This window comes from Rattus norvegicus, chromosome 13 (assembly GCF_021556685.1).
Source record: "Rattus norvegicus strain SHRSP/BbbUtx chromosome 13, alternate assembly SHRSP_T2T, whole genome shotgun sequence".
Lineage (NCBI taxonomy): Eukaryota > Metazoa > Chordata > Mammalia > Rodentia > Muridae > Rattus > Rattus norvegicus.
Window position 1 is genome coordinate 91,528,411 of NC_141546.1, and position 19,090 is coordinate 91,547,500.

General features: G+C 46.8%; 2 protein-coding genes across 34 annotated transcripts in view; one reads left to right on the top strand and one right to left on the bottom strand.

The window, feature by feature from the left end:
* The window catches only part of Sdccag8 (SHH signaling and ciliogenesis regulator SDCCAG8), a 250,441-nt gene that overhangs the window by 180,470 nt on the left and 50,881 nt on the right, over positions 1–19,090 (top strand). For 10 of the 22 annotated variants that reach the window (XR_015635230.1, XR_015635229.1, XR_015635227.1 and 7 more), the window contains one exon: positions 952–1,078. Coding sequence is in view for 17 of the 22 variants with exons in the window: in XM_087581025.1 (XP_087437151.1) it covers positions 952–1,078 (127 nt within the window). In the remaining 5 variants the exon portion in view is untranslated. Of the gene's footprint in view, positions 1–951; positions 1,079–9,144; positions 9,461–14,980; positions 15,300–19,090 lie in introns of those variants that run through there. The other 12 variants (XM_087581037.1, XM_087581036.1, XM_087581040.1 and 9 more) reach the window with 3 other exon arrangements.
* Akt3 (AKT serine/threonine kinase 3) overlaps positions 9,107–19,090 on the bottom strand; it is a 281,993-nt gene continuing 272,009 nt past the window's right edge. For 8 of the 12 annotated variants that reach the window (XM_087580526.1, XM_087580527.1, NM_001429654.1 and 5 more), the window contains one exon: positions 9,107–14,560. In XM_087580526.1, coding sequence (XP_087436652.1) covers positions 14,475–14,560 — 86 coding nt within the window. In that variant the 3' untranslated portion in view covers positions 9,107–14,474. The remainder of the gene's footprint in view (positions 14,561–19,090) is intronic. The other 4 variants (XM_087580524.1, XM_087580522.1, XM_087580525.1 and 1 more) reach the window with 1 other exon arrangement.

Below are 19,090 nucleotides of genomic sequence, written 5' to 3' on the forward strand. Positions count from 1 at the left end.
AGCTACATTCTAAATTTAACCCAAAGCTGTCCTCCCTAGACACATGTGCTAGTGACTGCACGGCTGTCTGTGGGCATACGGAGATAATGGCCGGAGTGAATTAGCGAGTCTGGGGAGGAGGGCCTATCAGCAGAGGGACAAATTTAGGATCTTTGCAGACATCTGGTCAGCAGGCCGCAGCCTGTGACTGGCAGGGATTGATATGGAAAGCCCTTAGTTCAGTGTTTCTGGAGCCTCGGCCATCCATATCCAGGGCTGCAATCTGACCAGGCCCAGCGCTTCCCCGTGGACATGGAGGATTCAGGCCCCTTATCTGTGAGTCTGAGGCACCAGTCTTCCTTCTGTAACTGCCCAGTGTTTCTAGTGAAGACTGTATTGAGGGGCTGCTTGTCTCTTGTCAGAAGGGCATCCAGCTTAACAGCACTGGCCTTAACAGCACTGGTGACCCAGAGCTCTGGCTAACTCGTTCACCTGGGCGCTCCCTCCGCTCCAGTTATGGCTTCAGCTCCCCTGTCCCCAGTGGTTTCTGTTTGAAGGCTTTGTCCCCAGCCCTCAGTGGTATAGGAAGGTGCTGGGACTTGAAGAGGAGCTTAGTGGAGGGAGGTTGGGTTATTAGGGGTTTGACCTTGAATGTAGTCCTGAGACACTGGCTTCCTCTCTCCATATCCTATCCTCCTTGAAGTGAGGACTTCCTTTACCACCCATGCCTGTGCAAGGAACGCTGCCTTGTCACAAACCCAAAGTGCTACAGCTAAGGATTCATAGACTCAGTGCAGTTAGCTGATCATGAGTGGAAATTTAAAGCCAAAGTAAGCCATTTCCTCCCCAACTATTTTGTCATTGCACTGGAATGTCAACACATATAATTGACAGAGCTAACACCTGTCACTGTCCTCCGTGCTCTCCAAAGCAACCGGCTCTCAGAACCTGTCTCGAACTCCTTCTCTGCAGGCTCAGGCAGCTGGATAAGCATGGTCAGGCTACAGCGCAGCAGCTGGTGCAGCTGCTTAACAAGCAGAATCAGCTTCTCCTGGAGCGACAGAACCTGTCAGAGGAAGTGGACCAGCTGCGAGCCCAGGTAGGGTGGGAAGACGCACTCTGGACCAAGTCCCAAGTAGCCCGTGCTGAATGGGAAGGCACACAGGGATCTCTGTGGGCCAGGCTGAGGCCAGCAGGCTGAGGGCAGCCGTGGACGGCGTGAGAACACACACAGAGCCCACTACAGCTCAAGGATAGGGCAGCCCAGTGCAGTGTGGCAACACACATGCACCCTCTCCTTCCCCCTTTCTAGGCTGCAGTGTCATAGCCTAGCTCATAAGCTAGGAGGGAGGGAAGAAGAGAGGGCCTGCCAATTGGTGTATGAAAAAGCATAAACTGAGGTTTGTCTCTCATCAGATTCAAGCACATGTGTCACCCAGGCATACCAAGGGCAGTCACAGCATGCAGGAACACTGGTGGGGAAGACTGGGCAGGAAGAGGAATGGCAGTGGTCAGGCCCAACACATGGAGGAGGCGGCTGTGATCTGCTACTAGGATTGGAGGACTTTATCAGTAGATGTGCTAGATGGGAAGGCCTCATGAGAGTAATCAGACGCCTTAGCCCAATTCAGTAGTTCACTGTCTAAAACATGCACTCACTCTGTCCAGTTAAGCAAGCCAGCAAGGCTGATCTTATTGTCTCCATTTTACAGATAGGGAAACTGAGGCTCAAACAAGCATATTCAGCTAGCAAATAGGGGCACAGCAAATGGAACCTAAGTCTGACTCCAGAGCCCAGGCTGTCCCCTTTCAGGTTAGATAATGGCAGAAAAGAGCCCAGGTGAGTTGGACGGGTGGCACAAAACTACTGTTCTCAGCAGCTTCTCTTCACGTCAGAGAGGTTCTAAGGTTTTGGCCCCATCAAGCGATTTGTGGAGAGAAGGCTGTGCACATGTGCACAATGGTTAGTGGGGAAGCATCTGGATGTGAAAGGGTGAAAGACCACTTCTCATTCTCCATTCAAAGGTGACAATCTTGACCTGCCCTGAAACTCAGCCTGTTCATTCCTTCTGTAAATGGCCCCAAGTTCACAGTTGAGAAAGATCCAGGTTGGACCCTGGGCAGAGTAGTCACACAGTGGTACAAGTATGCACCGGAAGGCTACAGGGTACAGGCCAGCAGGGTCTGACCACACACTAACCATGGTCTGGAATGTGTGTAAACACCCAGATTGTGGTGACCCCTGACACTCCAAGGCACGTCTGGAAGTGGGCCCGGGGGCCTCCGTTTACGAGTTGTTGGGGTGATGCATAAAGACGTGAAGAACCTGAGTCTGGAGCTGTAGCCAGAAACAACTCCATTTGAAAACCTTGGCCAAGTCATCCACGTGCTCCTGAGTTTCTGCCCTCACCTTAGCATGGGAATTAAGATAACGGGGCATGTTAGGGTAGTAGTAGTGTGTTCAGTAGAATCTTAGGGACTTAGTAGCCTGGAGTGCCCCGTACTTGAGGTCACCCTGTCCCCTTCCTGAGAAGTTCCCATAGAGCCAAGCGGTGACAGGACCATCTTGACTGCTCAGTGCTGAGTCCATCTCCTAGCTAAGGAACTTGGTTTTGGTTATAACCCAGGTCCTGGCAGGTCCTAGGAAGATCTGGTGCATCAAAGTCCAAAGTCACCAGAGCCACCTGTGGTGACTGGGTATTGTGACATGTGATGAAGGATTGGGTCTATGGTGTGATGAGTTTTGCCTTTGGACTACTCACCGGCCTTCTTTATGGTGCACACAGATCTTAACAGAGAACAGAGATATTTTTAGAAGCCTTTTCCTGAGTTTTAAAAGTATGAGGATTTCCAGATTCACTGCATTTAAAAGAAAATATTCCAGGGAAAAGTCTTCCTTTGCCAGTGGCAATACAAATGGCTTGTCTGTCCCTTGCTTTCTGACACTAGCCTGTCTGGGGCATTTCTGATAGGGCTTTTTATAGTGAAATTCTATCTGGGGTGTTATTTTAAGATGATCAGGATGAAGAAATTTGGCAGAGGTAATGACTTCCTGTTGCAAATGCTGGGAGCAGTTAGAGGTTTTACAAGCTCTTTGTTGGGTCTCTAAACCAGAGTCCACTCTGGTACAAGTGTCGCATTGGTCTCCATGTGCTGGCACTTGGTGGCCTTGGACTTCTGGGATTCATTTTTGGCCACAAAATAAACATGAATTGTAAGCTAATTTTTTTTTAAAAGAAATCCTTGAAGCAAGTAAATCAAAGTTTGACTGTATCTGGTTGGAGAAGTGGCTCCTTAGGGCTGCAGAGGGAACGGCTATGCCTTGACCTGTCTCCAGCTGGACTTGTGGGCATCTGAGGCTTACAGCTGCCTTTGTGTCCAGTGTGGCAGTGGTGTGGCTGAAGGCTTCCATTTTCTCAGCCTGGATGAATTAAGCATAATAGCGTAATTTTGCATGTCAAACTCTGAAAAATCTCTGTCTGCTCAGTCCCCGAAAGGAGAGAGTGGGTATTTTCTGACCAGACAGCTGCTGCGGAGCTTAGTCACGTCTTCACATTGGCTCTCTTTCCTCAGCCCTGGCCTGTTCAGAGAGAGCATGGTGGGCTCCAACAGGAAATGCCTTGTTTCTAAGCCTTGATTATTCTAAATGGCTTCTGTTTAGATTTGAGTCACACACAACCTCTTGCCCATGAAGGAAAACTGTCCTGGTTGTGCCTGTACCAGGGCTACTTCCGGCTGGAGAGTGTACACACCTGCCCTGTGGTAGGAATGTCACCGTCCAGGGTGCAGGGCGCTCCTACCTCAGGACTGACTAAAAATGGTGCCTTTGCTAACTTCTTGACTCACACTGGGAGGAGCTTTGGAAAAGGGCTTTAGAAGGCCCTGCATGGACATGCAGGCCTGGCTTGGTTTTTACCCTGGCAGTAGTAACCCCTAGGTTCTCTAACCCGACTCTGATGTGAGGGCTGGACCAGGCACCTGTTCTCTCTCCTTGCCAAACCGGTCTTGAGTCGGGAGGCCAGAGCTGCCATAGTGGTAGTGTGGAGGTAGCTTGTGGGTGAGGCCATGGGTCCCAGGAACTGGGCAAGGCTTGACTGGGCAAAGCTTGGAGCAGTGTTGGGGTCAGAAGCCTAAACCCAACACTAACATCTGGCCAGGAAGGGTGGGGCCTGCTGGTGAGGAAATTGGATTCTGTTCTTGGAGAGAATGGGTCTGGAAGAGGGAAGAGAATAGAAACGGTCTGTCCATTGGGAGGGCTGTTTCTTCCATCAAGATGAGTTTGTTACTTACTGGGTAATGACTCTGGTTTCAGCTGCCTGGCATCCTGCAATAGCTGTCACCCTGAGCAGCCTGCCTGTTCCGTCCTCAGCATTCAGTCTGGGGAGGGATTCCCTTTGAGTCCCTTCTTATGAATCACTCACAGTTTAGAAAACAGAGTCGGAAGCTGCCGTGTCAGTGGTTAATCAGTTGGCCCTATGACTTTTAAGCATTCTTGGCAGCGAATGTACTTTCTAATTTGATTTAAAGTTGTGCATGGATCCAGCAGCCATATGTGGTTATATTCAAGATCATCGACATTATCTCATTACATCAAAGGACTCATTGACTAGAGTTGAAAATAAGCATGAGAGGCAAATTCTAGGGAGGGGAGGAGAGGCCTGCTTGTGAGTAGAAGCAGACACAGGACTGAGGCTGGCGATGGGCAGCTCATGTGAGGGTGGGCCAGACCCACTGGCTGCTGGGAGGCTGACAGACAAAGTGGGCACCTAGAGGCGGCCACTCTTATCTGTCCTTCCTAGAGCTCAGGGGCTTTGCCTGGCTGACTTCAGGGCCCACACACAGTTAACTACCTGTAAGACAGATGGCATCTGATGAATGGAACAGAAAATACACCGAATAAAGTAATTCACAAAGCCTCTTCCTGAACCAGGATTTTTTGGAAAGAATTCTAAATATATGAAAACAAACAATTTGATTTCAACCAAATTGTTGCTTTTTTGTTTTTATCCTGATTTTCACCCGAATTGTCAGTCTCAAAAATAAACACTGATACATTCCCAGAAAATATTTTTCAAATAAAAACTGACTCTGTTAAAGTTTGCCCTGATTCTTTCAAAACTGTGTACAAGACACTGTCAACCAAAGTGACTTGCATATTTTTTTAAATCAACTTGAACATATGCAGCTACGATGTCATTAACTCCCTGCTGCTGGGTGTTTTAGAGAATGACATAAGACCCTGGGCTGCGTTTTTAACATAATCACGGGGAAGTCAGGGAGCTGTCCCCACGCAGCTGAACCAGCACAGTCAGCCTAGCTGTTCATCTGGGCGCCCTGATTGTCACTAATACTGAAAGGCTCACTAGACTCCATGTAAGAGGCCTGCTCTCAGCGCTCCCTTTGTCCAAGAATGTACACTTCCACAATGGGAATAGTGGGTGGAAAATGTTGAATTTTTTAATATTGCTTCAGATGCATTTGCTCCTCTTCCTGCTTTCTGAGTTAAAACATTATATTTTGCGATATAAATTCACAATCAAGTTTTTAAAGGGAGCTAAATATTTTAATCCAATTAGACAAGTGAACAAAACACTGAATATTGCATGCAGTGGAGATAAGTGGTTCTTGCCTTTAAAAGACTGCAGTTCCGTCACATTACAACCCCAAATGTCAATGTTGTTTTCATTTTTTAACACTTTCAAACACCAACCCCTCAAACACAAGGCAGCCAGAGGCTCCACTCTGCTGTTGGTGACACTGTCTGTCCTTTGGGAATTCTTAAAATTTATTTCCCATGGAAATATAATTCACATAAAACAGATACCTACCTCTGTGCAGACAAAGTGCTTGGGAACCAAAATAATGCCACTTGACCCTGGAGCGTCTGTGGTGGTGAGCTGCACTTAGAGCAGGACTTCATGTCATGGGGGCAGCTCTGTGCAGGCCAGAGACACCTGCAAAGTGCTGTCTGTCTGTGGACAGCCTCTCCACCCTTTCTACCTTTTCCTGGCTCTGGCTTCTGTAGAGGCAGCAGAGCCGGCCCATCCCTGGAAGGGAACCTCAGCTGTCTTCCAAAGCTCAGACAGGTGGCCAGCAAGGAGTCCGTGCTGGGCTATGGTGACTTGTGACTTCCCGCCTTGCTTCATAGCTGACAGTGGTCAGAACCTTGGTATTGGCCTACGTTGGGGGGCTGCTCAGGGTTGAGGGAGGGGCACTGCTGAGCTTGGTAGTAGTTCCACTTGCTAAACTGATGTCCTTCAGAGCCCACTCTGTCTGTAGCACACAGACAGGATGCTCCTATCCTCCCTATCTGGTTTAGTCATCCTAGGTTGTCTCCTATCTTGCCCTTTTTAATGCTCAGTTCATGGATGTACCCCAACAGGCCTTGAGGATCCCGGTACGATCCGTACTTGGAACTCACATGCTCTGCATCTTAAGTACAGTCCCATTTGGAGCCCAGTCCAGGTGCTGCTAAATTTTGTAGAATCACTGTCAATTTCACAGCAGGATTATGGGGCCACTGGGGAGAAGTCATTTCACATTCTCTCAGGCAGATGAATGATAAAGACCAAGAAAGGAGTGACGTATGGGAAAATGGAGTAGCACCAGAAGGGAAGGCAAGCCATAGAGAGCATCCGAGGGCTTAAGTGTACCTGTCACCTCAGAACAAGCTTGGAAGGACCACTGAGAAAGTCCCTGCCAGGGATGCATAGGAACAGTGTTTGGGGACCTCACCACATGGGATAAGGTACACAGAGAGAGCCAGGAAGAGTGTTGACTTGAGGGGCTGTAGGACTAAAGGGCAGAGAGGCCTGAGAGAGGTCATTAGGAGGCTAAGGTGAGACCAGCCTGAGCCACACAGCAGGAAGTCTGACCTCATTGGAAAGGAAAAGAAACAGGAAATGGCAGTCCAGACTAAAGAATCTAACCCAGTGGTAAGAAGGGCTGGGTACCCTAAAGCATTGTCAGCTGGACAACACCTGGGGTCACCCCATACATCTCGCTTCTTAAAAGGCCAAGTTTAAAATAAATTTCAGAAATAAATTGAGCACAAAACCCAAGGTTTGGGGAGAAGGCTATGGTAGAAGGTAGAAGTAACAAGCACGAGGGGCAGCTACATCGAGCTGTACCTCAGAAAACCAGGGGAATCCCTCTACTCTCAGGGCAATCACGGATTCAGGACCCCACACAACAGGGGTCATGGTGACAGGCGAGGACTGAATGGGGAGAGAGCAATCAAAAGCTCCAGCTGAAGTTCTGAGCTGAGAACATTGCCTAGGCATTCGCCTTCTCTCCTAGACTGAGGCCTCAGTGGCTGTTGTGTTGAGGACAGAGATACACATCAGTAACACCCCTGACACATGACTGCGGATAAATCAGACTATGATAGTAACTCACATTTTTGTGTCTATGGATAACTGTGGAAAGATCAGGTGGCACTAAAAATGTCACTCTAGTGGACAGGGTGGCAGAGACACAGACCAGAGTACAAGACTTGAAGGGGATATGCAGTGCCTACCCAAAGCAAGGCCTACTCCTGACTGGAGAGGGCAACACTTGCTCCATGAGCATGTGATTCACGTGTTCCTGTTTTGCCTCATATCCTCTCATCCCAGAGGTTGTCCCCAGTCAGAAGAGCAGGGAAGGCGTCAATAGGGAGCCCAGCAATATCACTTTCCTACATGGCCTTGGGATCACAGGCACTCAGAGACTCACTGAGAAATACACTTCTGGGTTAATAAAAATCCTGCTGCAGAGCTCCATTCTCCTTCAGGGGCCTCACTCTGAAGTGAAGGAGGGATTTTCTGCCCAAGCTCACTTACTCTGACTTTGGAGATACGCTGGCCATGGTCTGTGCTGCTGCTAGTTCAGCCACTTATTCTCTTGCTTTAGAAGCCCGTGTGTGGGGACCCAGGATACCAGGCAGCCAGTCTCAACTGGCTATCCTCAGAGAACTAAGGGGTGGGGATGGTGATGGGGGTGGGGGGTGTATCCCAACTAGTCACTTTCAGAACCAGTATCAGCTTGCTCAGTGTAGGGTGGCATCAATGTTAAAGGGGAACCTCTATCTGCTGGTTAAATTGATCATAGGCTTTGGTGACTGACAGATGTCCCAGACCCTCTCTGGAAGACCGTGAGAATGGAGCAGCTCTGGGCTCTGAAAAGCTCCTCATTGCTAACCTCACGCTGTCCTGCTTTGCCTTTTGCCACAGTCCCACCTCCATTCCCTGTGAGAAACCAGTCTGCTCACGTAACAGTTCATTAAAATTCACCACCATGCTCCTCACACATGGTAACATCTACCTGAAATGCACACAGGACCTTTTCCAAAGGAGGAAAACAAGAAAAAGAAAAAGCATTTCCAACATGTCCCACTCTTCCAACTTAGAAATCCCTACCAGGGAATCATAGATTGTACCGGGCAGCGGAATTCTTCCTTGGACCCTAGCTCTAGTCACAAGGCTGGGGGGCTCTGGCCCTGCTCTACCATCCTGGCCCAGTGGAAAGTGCAGTTTTGGGGCTACCACAGACAGCTCTCCTCAGACTTTCAGAGTACTGTAGCTGGTCATCCTCCACTGCAGAACTAGGAGCGTTCTGATGCACCTAGTGGGCATGTGTGCAATGTGTACTCACCAGGCTACAGTGGTCAACACTTTCCTTACCCTGGACTCTTCCCCTACCAACAAGTGCAACGTCTTAGAGATGAGAGACTTTCACCTTTGTGAAAATGTAAAAGCACATGTATACATGTTACATGAAACTGCAGGGAACACTCATTTTGTGTTACTTGTGCCATCCTAACTGTTCCCACTTCTGCCCACTGTAATGTCAGATTAGTTTCCTAACAAATAATTCAGGCACTGTCATGATGCCTGTGTTCCTGGGTAGAAGCTCACACAGGTCTGGGGTGCAGACTGCTCTCAGAAGGAAAGCCTTACAAGGATAGAGCTTGATACCCATATACTGAAAGGGCTTTCTTCGGTCTCTGGTAGCAGGGAGTAAGGCACAGATTTTCAATACAGTTGGCTATGCATATTTTCACATTTTTAGCACCAGAAACCCTTTCTCCAAAGCTTCAGTGATAACAGCTGACCAAACCAGCAAATGAGAAAACAAATACCCAGGATCTATTTAAACTTACTTTTTATTATCATTTTTTTCCAGTTACCCAGCATGCCACAATCTGATTGCTGACCTGGATGAAACAGAGTGAAATAAATGATTTACAAAGAGATATTTACATTCATCTGATTTGTACTTAATGTGCACAGTGCACCGAAACCTCCCCAGGGAGACACCAGCAGGGACTGCAGGGGGGCTGGTCCTCACGCCATGGCCTGTCCCTGTGCTACAGACAGGGAGTGCTTCAGCGTCAACTGGCTAGGGCTAGTCGGGAGTGTGTGCTCAGAACAGCTTCAAGTCACTGATTTCCCTTGTCTCTAAAGTATGCACAGGGATTAATAAAAAGTCTTTCTAAAGACTTGAGTTGTTCTGTTTCCTTTTCATTTTGTAGCAATGACAAAACACACCAAAAGGCACATGTTTGAAGTCAGCCAAAGTGTACTGAAGACCACCTCTCCTCCTGCCGGTCACCATTTTCTCCCCCCACCCCCCGTGATCATGTCTGCCAGTAGCCAGCATTCAGCATTTCCCACTGAACTGTGTGCACTCAGGAAGCACTCTGCATTATTTTCCCATTCTCTAAACAACACAAAGCAAACCCCTCCCCCCTCCCCCAAAAAAGGCATCTTTGGCTCGATGGTGTCAGATTTTTGTCTTCAATAGCAGTACTTGAGAGGAGCCTAAAAACAAATGTATGTGAAATTAGAAAATTTACTTAACAGTATATCAAATATCTGTACACAGATCATATTCTTAGTCTAAAATAGTATTTCTACTATACAGTCAAGCCCTCAAATGCTTTAAAGGAACACAAATGGACACTGGAAGGTCTGGGGTGTAGCTCGGTGGCAGGGCACTTGCCCAGCATGTGAGGCCCCGGGGTCCTCTCCCGGCTCCACAAAACGAACGAAGACAAAAACAAAAAACAAAAGCGAACAGACAGACAGGAATAGAGCCTGGATGCTGAGATGGTCACGGCGTTTGAGGGTGGGATGAAACACTGGGGGCAAGGCTGCATGTGACACCTCACCTCTCCCTGCCAGCAGCCCAGCAGCCCAGCAGCCCAGGGCGCTCAGCTGAGGCCTGGTGTCCACATGCTCAGCCTGCCCCTCACAAACATGCAGCTTAGGCCATGGAGGTGGTGGTAGCAGGACGGTGCATGGGCCATCCTCATCTCTGGGGCATGTCAAAGGTGCAAGCCTCGAACAGCAGAACTTCTATTCTGAGAAGTTTCTGGTTTCATCAAATGTGCTAGCAATAAAGCTGTCACATATTTTAACTGTCCTCAATTCTGTTTTATGTATTTATACCATGAATAAATTATACAATATTCTAAAAATAGCACCTTTAAAGAGTTGTAGAGGTCACTTTATTTCAGCCTCATGGATCTGCCAACCCCAGTTGATTTTGAGGACAGCACATGTAAGAATGCCTCCAGATTTGGCTGTGAGAAATACACATGCATGCCTGACTAACTGGTCCCAAAAGTCACTCCTCTCCCTGTTGAACTCACAAGAGCAAAGCCAAGTTCTACAGTTGTAGCTTATGAGGTAAAATCAGAAATACACCCCATCCAAAACAATGTAATCCAGACATTCTGGCCATCGATTACTATGTCTACGTTATAAACTGACATGAAGGGTTAAAGATACACTTGCAAAGAAGTGTCTGGAGCTGTGTGTTATCAGGAAGACATTAGTGACAAGCTGCATTCCTTGAGAATTTGGGGCCCACACCATTTCTTATCAAGACCTTTAGGGTCTGCAATCTACTCTTTTTCTGGCATCCTAGTAGATGTGCCTTAAAATCTGCTGCTGGTGGCCAGGGACTGCACTCCTAGCCCTTCATCAGTTGCTACAAACACACAGGCTATTGGCATTTTGGTCAAGGGGAACACCCCGTCTGTGTCTTATCTATTTACCTCTTTTCCTGTCACACCGTCATACAGGCTGGTTAATAACAGCTGGGGCTATAGTCCTTTTTCCAGAAAAGAACGAAATTTAGTTTTCTGAAGTTACAGAGCCATATCCAACAACAACAAACAGAGGAGTAGCGGATTGACACAGGGCTTTATTTAAGCTGTCTGTACGAAGGAAGTCATGTGTGTCCCTGTCAGAGTGTGAGATACCGAGGTGTACAGTGTACAAAACCAGGTTCTTGGTAGTTACTTCACACCCTGTGGTCATAAATGTAAGGACACGAACATCTGTAGTGTAGCCAGCCGTGACAGTGATGACAGCATCCGGGTTCGTAGCTGTGTCTGCTTCAAACCCTTAACCAGATGACCAGACCTTGTATGGATCTAGCAGAAGAACTAGAAAGTCAAAATATGCCACAGACTACGAATCTATAGGGAGGTGACTCGGTGACCAATCCAGAGGTTTCCTTTTTATTTAAATAAATACTTTACACTTCATGCTTGCCTGTAATGCAGTACCAGGAGCAAGCTCAGGGAATTGTGATGTAGACAGTACAGACGGTAGCAGCAAAGTGTGTACACTGAGGTGTGCTGGAGACCCTGCAGTTAGTGAGGGAAAGAGAAGCATGTGGCCCCTGCAAGAAGTCAGCTCTGAGAAGCTGGAGGTCAGGTGGGAAATGGAAACAATACTGGAATAATCTAGGTCATTAATGTGGAGAGCAAAGCTGTGAGAATGCTGGCAGCAGTCTGAGCACAAGTGGCCAGTTTCCTCCCAGACAGCCCTGCATGGTGACAAGAGGTCAAGGTGGAGCTGGTAGGAGCTGGAATCACAAAGCCAGAGCCGCATCCAGACATGATGATGCCCCGTTTCGGGCCATTTCAACTGCCAGAGCCCTAAGCTGTAGGCCTAGGCAACTTAAGATTTCAGAGCCTCCTCCCCACACCTCTCTGCTCTACTCCTGCCCTTTAACTGACATCTGGTGGAAGGTGCCAGGAGAGAACTCTTGAAATCAAAGCCAAGAATGCGCCTGCTGTGACACCCGGGGAGTTAGGGATGGGATGAGCAGTCCCTTGAAAGGCTGGGGACCAAAGGCCAGGTGTGAGGAGTGGCCAGCCTGAGGCATTGTCAATGTCCCCTCATTAATCTTCACCAAGTATCCTTGGCCAAGGTCATGAAATTACCTTAAGACTTGGGAGGAGTCAAAAGCAGCTGTGTGCTTAGTATACAGTGTCTGCTCCTTCTGAAGGATAAATGCTCTGAACATCAGCCAGGCTCGGCTTGCTTTTCTTCCTCTCCTACTTCTTTCTTCCAGAATGGATGCAAGGTAACTTAAAGGACATACCATCTAATCTACTTTCTTGTCAGTGTGAAACATTCAACATACTTGTATGTAGGAAAAAAGAAGACTGCAGATGTAAGGCTGTACACCTGTTTAACTTCCTACTTCCCACTAAGGGTAAACTCACCCAGGTAGAAACATGAAAAATGAGGACAAAATCTATGTCTGAGTCAGTCTTAGCTGCCTTAGTAAAATGCCCTTTACGTCCCAGCGGTCCCAGCGGTCCCAGCGGCCAGCCACCGCCAGCAGCGGCTCTGCTTCCCTAAGTCCGAGCCCAGAGGCCAAGACATCTGCATGAGAGCATGACTTCCTACGCACACCCACACTGCAGTGACACTGCTAGGTCACACTGTCGTCTTCCATTTGGGAGCTGCCAGTCAGTAGCTGGAATCCATTTCCGTAATCACTCCTTGGAGCAGCAGTTGCCCTCTTGCTTGCTGCAAGAAAGGCTTTGATCCTTGGACTTCATAGTCTGCTTTGGAAAGTGTCAGCTCCTAGCACCAAAGGGTTTAATCTGAAGATCATCATTAATGAAGGAGAAAGATGAGGTTTGCATACATGTCCCCTCTCAGTGAGAAATGTTTGGGTTGGGAGACATGAGTATGTACAGAAAAATAAAAGCTAGAGGTGTTTTGTTTTGTTGTTTTCCCTGATGGCTTGATTCAGTAATGAATGTACCTTGATAAGAATAAACACATCACCTTCTTCTTATCCTTTCCTTGCTACTGTGTGAATGGTTGTGATGTGTTCACTTTGCTGAGGAGAGTGCATTTCTCATCGTCACCGGGTCTCCGCTCTCTCCATTACTTTATGCTAGGCTATACTCTCATATCCACTTGCTCTACCAACCCCTTGGCATTGGGTATTGGGATTTTCTCATTTCAGCTCCAAGGGGTCAAATTACAGCATCTCCTCTCCCAAAGGCTCTAACCAGATTCTAACCACAGATACAATCCCAGAGCCTTACCATTTCTTCTTACCTAGGAGAAAAGTGCATGATTCTAATGGGTGTGTACATTCCTTGCACATGGGTGGAAAGAAACCACAGGCAATGACCTGTGAATTGGAGCTGCGAATTGGAGCTGCGCTTGCTAACATGACAACACAATTCTTACCACTAAAAAATAAATACTACCGTAATAGAAACAAAACCATAAAGGACATTCAAAGTTTTAACATCTGAGAAAAAGCTAATTTACCTATAACTGAAAGTAACAACTTCAAAACTGGTAAGGCAAACACCCGTCCACCTTGGTGTATGGATTTTGGTGACAGCAGGATCACTGTACTGTCTACATTCTTCAGCCATCAGAGGTGATAAATGTCAAGAAAGGGAAAAGGTTGCCAAGCCCAGGGGAAATACTCTCTGGTACAAAGTAGACCCTAAGCCTTTCTAGGTGACTCTGCACCTTCAGTGCTTGGTTGAACGGTCTCCATCTGCCCTTGAAATCTGGGTGTCCATAGGTGGCACTGGGCTTCCTCCACAATATCCAGCAGGAATTAAAAAGCTATGTGTATCTCAAATCGGCCCTTCAGTCCTCTCAATGTTTCCTAAGGATTTCCAGCCAAATGTCAGTGATACACACTTCATGTGCTGGTCAGACATGCGCTGCTAAACTCTTACATACACACACCACCACCCTTTAACAACTGCTTGTTCAGAAATAGAAACTAAATCTTCTTAGTCTAATTAGTTCTTGATTTATCTCCTAGAAAGTTAACAATGTACCTAGAATCAGTGTATCTCATATAGCCTTCACTGCTAGGGAAAACCAAAAACCAAAAGAAGATGACACTTGATGCACAAATGAACAATGGGCCCATGACTCCCAAAGGTTGTAAAATTACTTCTGAAAGTTGTATAATAGTAAGACAGTAGCAGCAACAGCATGAGACCTTAGACTGAGATACAATTTCATGCAAAAACAAAACTGGAGTGTCTGTGTCTATGGTTTCATGTGGGTGAGAGGTGGTGAGGGTGAAGACCCTTGGCTGGTCAGGGATGTCAGAAGGTGCCCCTGCTAACTGTAAGAGCGAGGACTGGTGGAGATGTCCAGGAATCATTCTCAGTGGCAAAATCTAAGATGACAGTGTAGAGACAGACTGAAAGGAACTTATTCCCGTCCGCTTGCAGAGTAGGAGAACTGAGGGAAGTGTGGCCGCCGCTCATTATCCATGCAGTCCATGCCGTCGTCGTCATCTGTGGGCAGCAAACAGCGCTGTCATTCAGGTTTCTACTGTTCCTCTGCCTACACACTCAAAGACGTCTCATCAACTTCTCCGTAAAACTGAGTTTAAAAAATTATGATTTCTATATACACATGGTCTACCCAGAAATAATATTATAAAATCATCTCTAAGACATCAAAATTTCAAGATTAATTAATTATAGGAAAAACATTACTGAACAAAATCAGAATTCTACTTTCAAGGATACGGCATTTCAGGAAAGCATACGTTCTAAATTCTAAGTCACTGAATTCTACAGAATCCATGAGGTCTCCAAAGTGCTTTTAGTTTTTCTTCCTGGTGACCTAGGTATGACTGCAAACTAATCTTCTTCAGCAGTATCAGTCAATATTTACTAGCGATTAACTCACTATTCTCTATTTTCTTGTAGTAAAACTTTAACTAGAATAAAGAGGACAAGAAAAAAAGATGAAAAACGAAGGAGCTGATTTCGAGTTTTGGTTCGTCAGGAAAACAACAATGTGCAAACTGAGGGTGGGACAGTGTATATGAATCCCTCTTTTATCTGCTTGTCCTGTATGTGCAGAGCCACAAAGAACCAAGCCTCTTCCTCCCTAAGTGTTCTGGTGGGAATCCACAATTACAAAGCTCTTCCTTGGTCAGGCACTAGAAAGCGCCAGCTACAACACTCCTGCTCATCTCCAGGGTCCACTGCACACCATCCTGTAATCAAGATGAACTGTTCAGTACAACCTCCTAAAACATGATTCGTTTTTACTTTGTGTGTGTGTGTGTGTGTGTGTGTGTGTGTGTGTGTGTGTGTGTGTGTGAGAGAGAGAGAGAGAGAGGTGTGTGTGTGTCAGAGAGAGAGAGAGGTGTGTGTGTGTGTGTCAGAGAGAGAGAGACAGACAGACAGACAGACAGACAGACAGACAGACAGACAGACGGGAGGGGGAGGATGGGTGTGTGTTTACTGTAAAACCCATGAGTGTAAGTGCCCTCAGAGTCTGGAGGAGGCCTCAGTCACCCGGATGCTGGTCCCACAGGACACTTACAGATTTGATATAAGCTACAGTCATTTGGGAAGAGGGAACCTCCAATTGAGAAAATGCCTCTATCAGGTTGCACTGTAGGCAAGTCTGCAAGGGTATTTTCTTGATTACTGATTTATATAAGAAGGTCCACCACACTCTGGGTGCCATCACCCTGGGTACATACAGGCCTGGATTATATAACAAGGCAAGCTGAGCGAGCCATGGGGAGTTGTCCAGTAAGCACGCTCTGCATCAGCTCCTGCCTGCAGGTTCCTGCCTTAAGCTCCTAACTTCCTTCGATGATGGACTGTGATCAGGACATTGTAAACTAAATTCTCCCCAGGTTACTTCTCACCATGGTGTATAACCACAGCAATATAAACAAATGAAAGCACCTTGGAACTAGAGTTACACGTTATGAGCCCCATGACGTAGGCCGGGAACTGAACTAAGGTCCCTATAAGACAGCAGCTGTTCTTAATCCCTAAGCCATCGTCTCTCTCTAGCCTTACAAATGTTTTTTTTTTCCAAGCCAAATATTTCCATTTCCTTAAGTCCATTAAAAGAGGTAGTTCCATTCTTTTTGTTTTCTAGGCTCTGCTGGAAGCATTAATTTCATGAACAGAAACTATATGCACCCGATAAAAGGCTTTGCTTTCATCCAAAAAATGACTTTTTAAATTCTTTTCCATATTCTCTTCTTAATGCGCAGGGACCTCAGTGCCAGACTGAATTAGCATTCCCTAACGCTTTCAGCTCAAATGCACTAGAACCTACGCTGGAGTGGCAGAAACACTCCGTGTACAGTCGCACAGGACACCACACATCTCCTCTTAAACAGACCGCTCCAGTCAGCAGCTGAGCAGCAATCCTAGGTAGTGCTGAGGCAGACAGAAACATCTGTCTCCTGAGAAGACATGGGCTCAGAACTAAGGCAATGGCAATGTTTGAAAGCTGGGATGGGTTTGAGGCATTCACCATTGAGTCACACAGCATAAAAGCTCTATGGAAAAGTCCTTTGAAGTAGTAATGTTCTAATCCTGACATATGTCAATCACCTCTCAGAAACAGTGTTCCCAAGGAAAAGCTTTGTTTTTCTATTTCTGCACTCAAACTTACAGCACATCCACATCCTATGTGTAATAAGGCTCTGTGCGTTCTCTATCCCAGAGATGACAGGGACTCCTCTGGCTCCTAGCTGTAACCAGACCTTGTCCTAGGCCCAGAGGGCTTTACGTGGCAGGTTGGTCTTGCCTTAGAGAGAGAGGGTGAATTTGTGGGTGTCTCCAGAGACGGAAGACAGCCTCCCTCCACTGTCCTGTCAGTAACACTCACCGAAATTCTGAACAGGAAGAAATCTCTGAAGTCCACACAGGCCTATCTTTCCTCAAAGTCACCCACTTCAGCTCTTGACTACTTCCTCAGGGTTGGTTACAATGGGGCTTGTTCTTTGACTACGTCCAATTGAGGGCAGCAGCTCCCTGGGTGGTCCTCTGGAGGACCATGCAGGTACAATGACAGCAGTCATGAATATAAGTACATTTACAGACTACAGCTCTGTGTTTGAATCTCTGCAGCCCCATAGTCCCCAGTGCCTGCTTTTCTCAGAACATTTAACAAATGTAATTAGACAGTACCAAAAGTGATCAGATCTCTCTCAAAGAAATTTTCCTTTTCTGTGAGAGGAAAGCATGGGGCCATTGATGGATGTAATGAAAGACAACACATTCTAAAATCTGTTCAATTAATTAACACCAGTTAGGACAATCTGGCACATTGCTGCAGCTGTTTGCAGAAAATGGAACATTTTGCTTTCTTTCTTAACTGTTGATTTATTCTTTTAAAAATAATTTTAAATTGTTGATTTATAAACCAAGGTGGCAACTAGGGAGACAACTGCTGACAAACAGCATCCGGTGGACTTTGGAACCAAATCTTGGTGCCTGAGTTGTGAGTAGCAGTGGTTTCAAGGCTACCAGAAAACACTACCTACCTCTGTATAGCAGTGGTTTGTTGTCCCTTTTCTCTTCCCGTAGGGGAAAGTTAGAATCTATGAACTGCCAAAGCAACAGCCTTTCCCTTGGTCCTCAGAACCAAGAACTGTAAGCACTAGTCACTGGGACTGCTCCCCTTCAACAGAAGCCAGGGCAGAGTGAGGCTTAACCACCCTTTCGCTTGCCTTTCCATCCAAGAGATCCTGAACAAGGAGGGAGGAGCCTGACCTCTAGACTCTCCTTAATTCTAGTCTGTGGCATGCCCTGTCAGGTGTATGCCAGACTGGTTGGACCCTTGTTGCTGTACTGTCTAGGACCCAGCAGCAGAGCAAGGTCATACTTCTGATGTCCACAGAAGTCAGATTTCCACGGGCTACTAGCACCTACTTTGGAAATTGTGCTAACCTAAGGGCTTGCTGTACAGCCCCCGTGTAACTACAGAAATGAACCGGTTATCTTTCAAAGACACCAAGCCTTATACCACCTGGCACACTCGTGTTACTAATAAAGGTAAAGAAAGAAGTTAGACTTAATGTACCTGATGCAGACCCTACTCATCATCTTAGTATCATTTCAGAGGGCTTATGAACTGAGAAATAAACATATAGATTCCCATCAGGACAGCAGTCTAAGTCTGAGTCACAAATATGAAGACAGGAGGAGTTAAGATGTCCTTCCTGGTCCTTGACTCCTAAGGCTAGGAGTGTAAGTTAATCATGAAACAGCAGCTGAGTAGCCACAGAGTATTTTAGCTTTAGTAGTTTAGTATTTAAACTACTAATCCACTTGGTTGAGACTGTACAGTTTTAAACTGTTTATGCCACTGACTGTCTAGTCTTAAGATTTTTCATGCTCATTCACTTAGTCAGGGACTTTTTATACTGGAGCTGCACAGCTCAATTTTCATGTGAACCCTACAGACCAGTTAATCAGGCCACTCAAGTTAGAATCCTCTGGAACCTTTCTTTAAGAACTGGCTTGTCAGGCACACCCTGGAGAAGCGTGGGCTTAATTCAGGACGTTAAGGCATAAAGAATCCTGTGAGTCCAGAAGAAGCTAGGCTAATGAGACTTCCTCCAACATATTTTCCAAAAAGACACAAAGATCTTCCTACCCTAAAGTAGACCATGGATGCCAATGGGGAGCAAAGACAGAAAGGCAGCCCAGACACCCAAGGACAACTGCACTGTGCTAAGAGCAGGGCCTCCTCCTGACCCAAACCCTCCCAGGCCCTGGTCACATTTTATGTTCACTCATTTAATAAGTACTTGTCAAGGAGGCATCTATCAGGGTCTGGGACAAAGAGTCATTACACCATGGGCTCCTTTCGATAATATCATGTTAACTGATGGAAAACAGCAAGTAAAGGTGCTCTCCACACAGCAGCACCACAGCAGAATGGAGCATGCCAGACGGAACTGTCCCTTGGACTATGACATCACGGTGGTTCTCTGGGTGAGACTGTGGATACATACTGAAGAGGGAAGCCATGGCAGAGCTGTACCCTGGGGA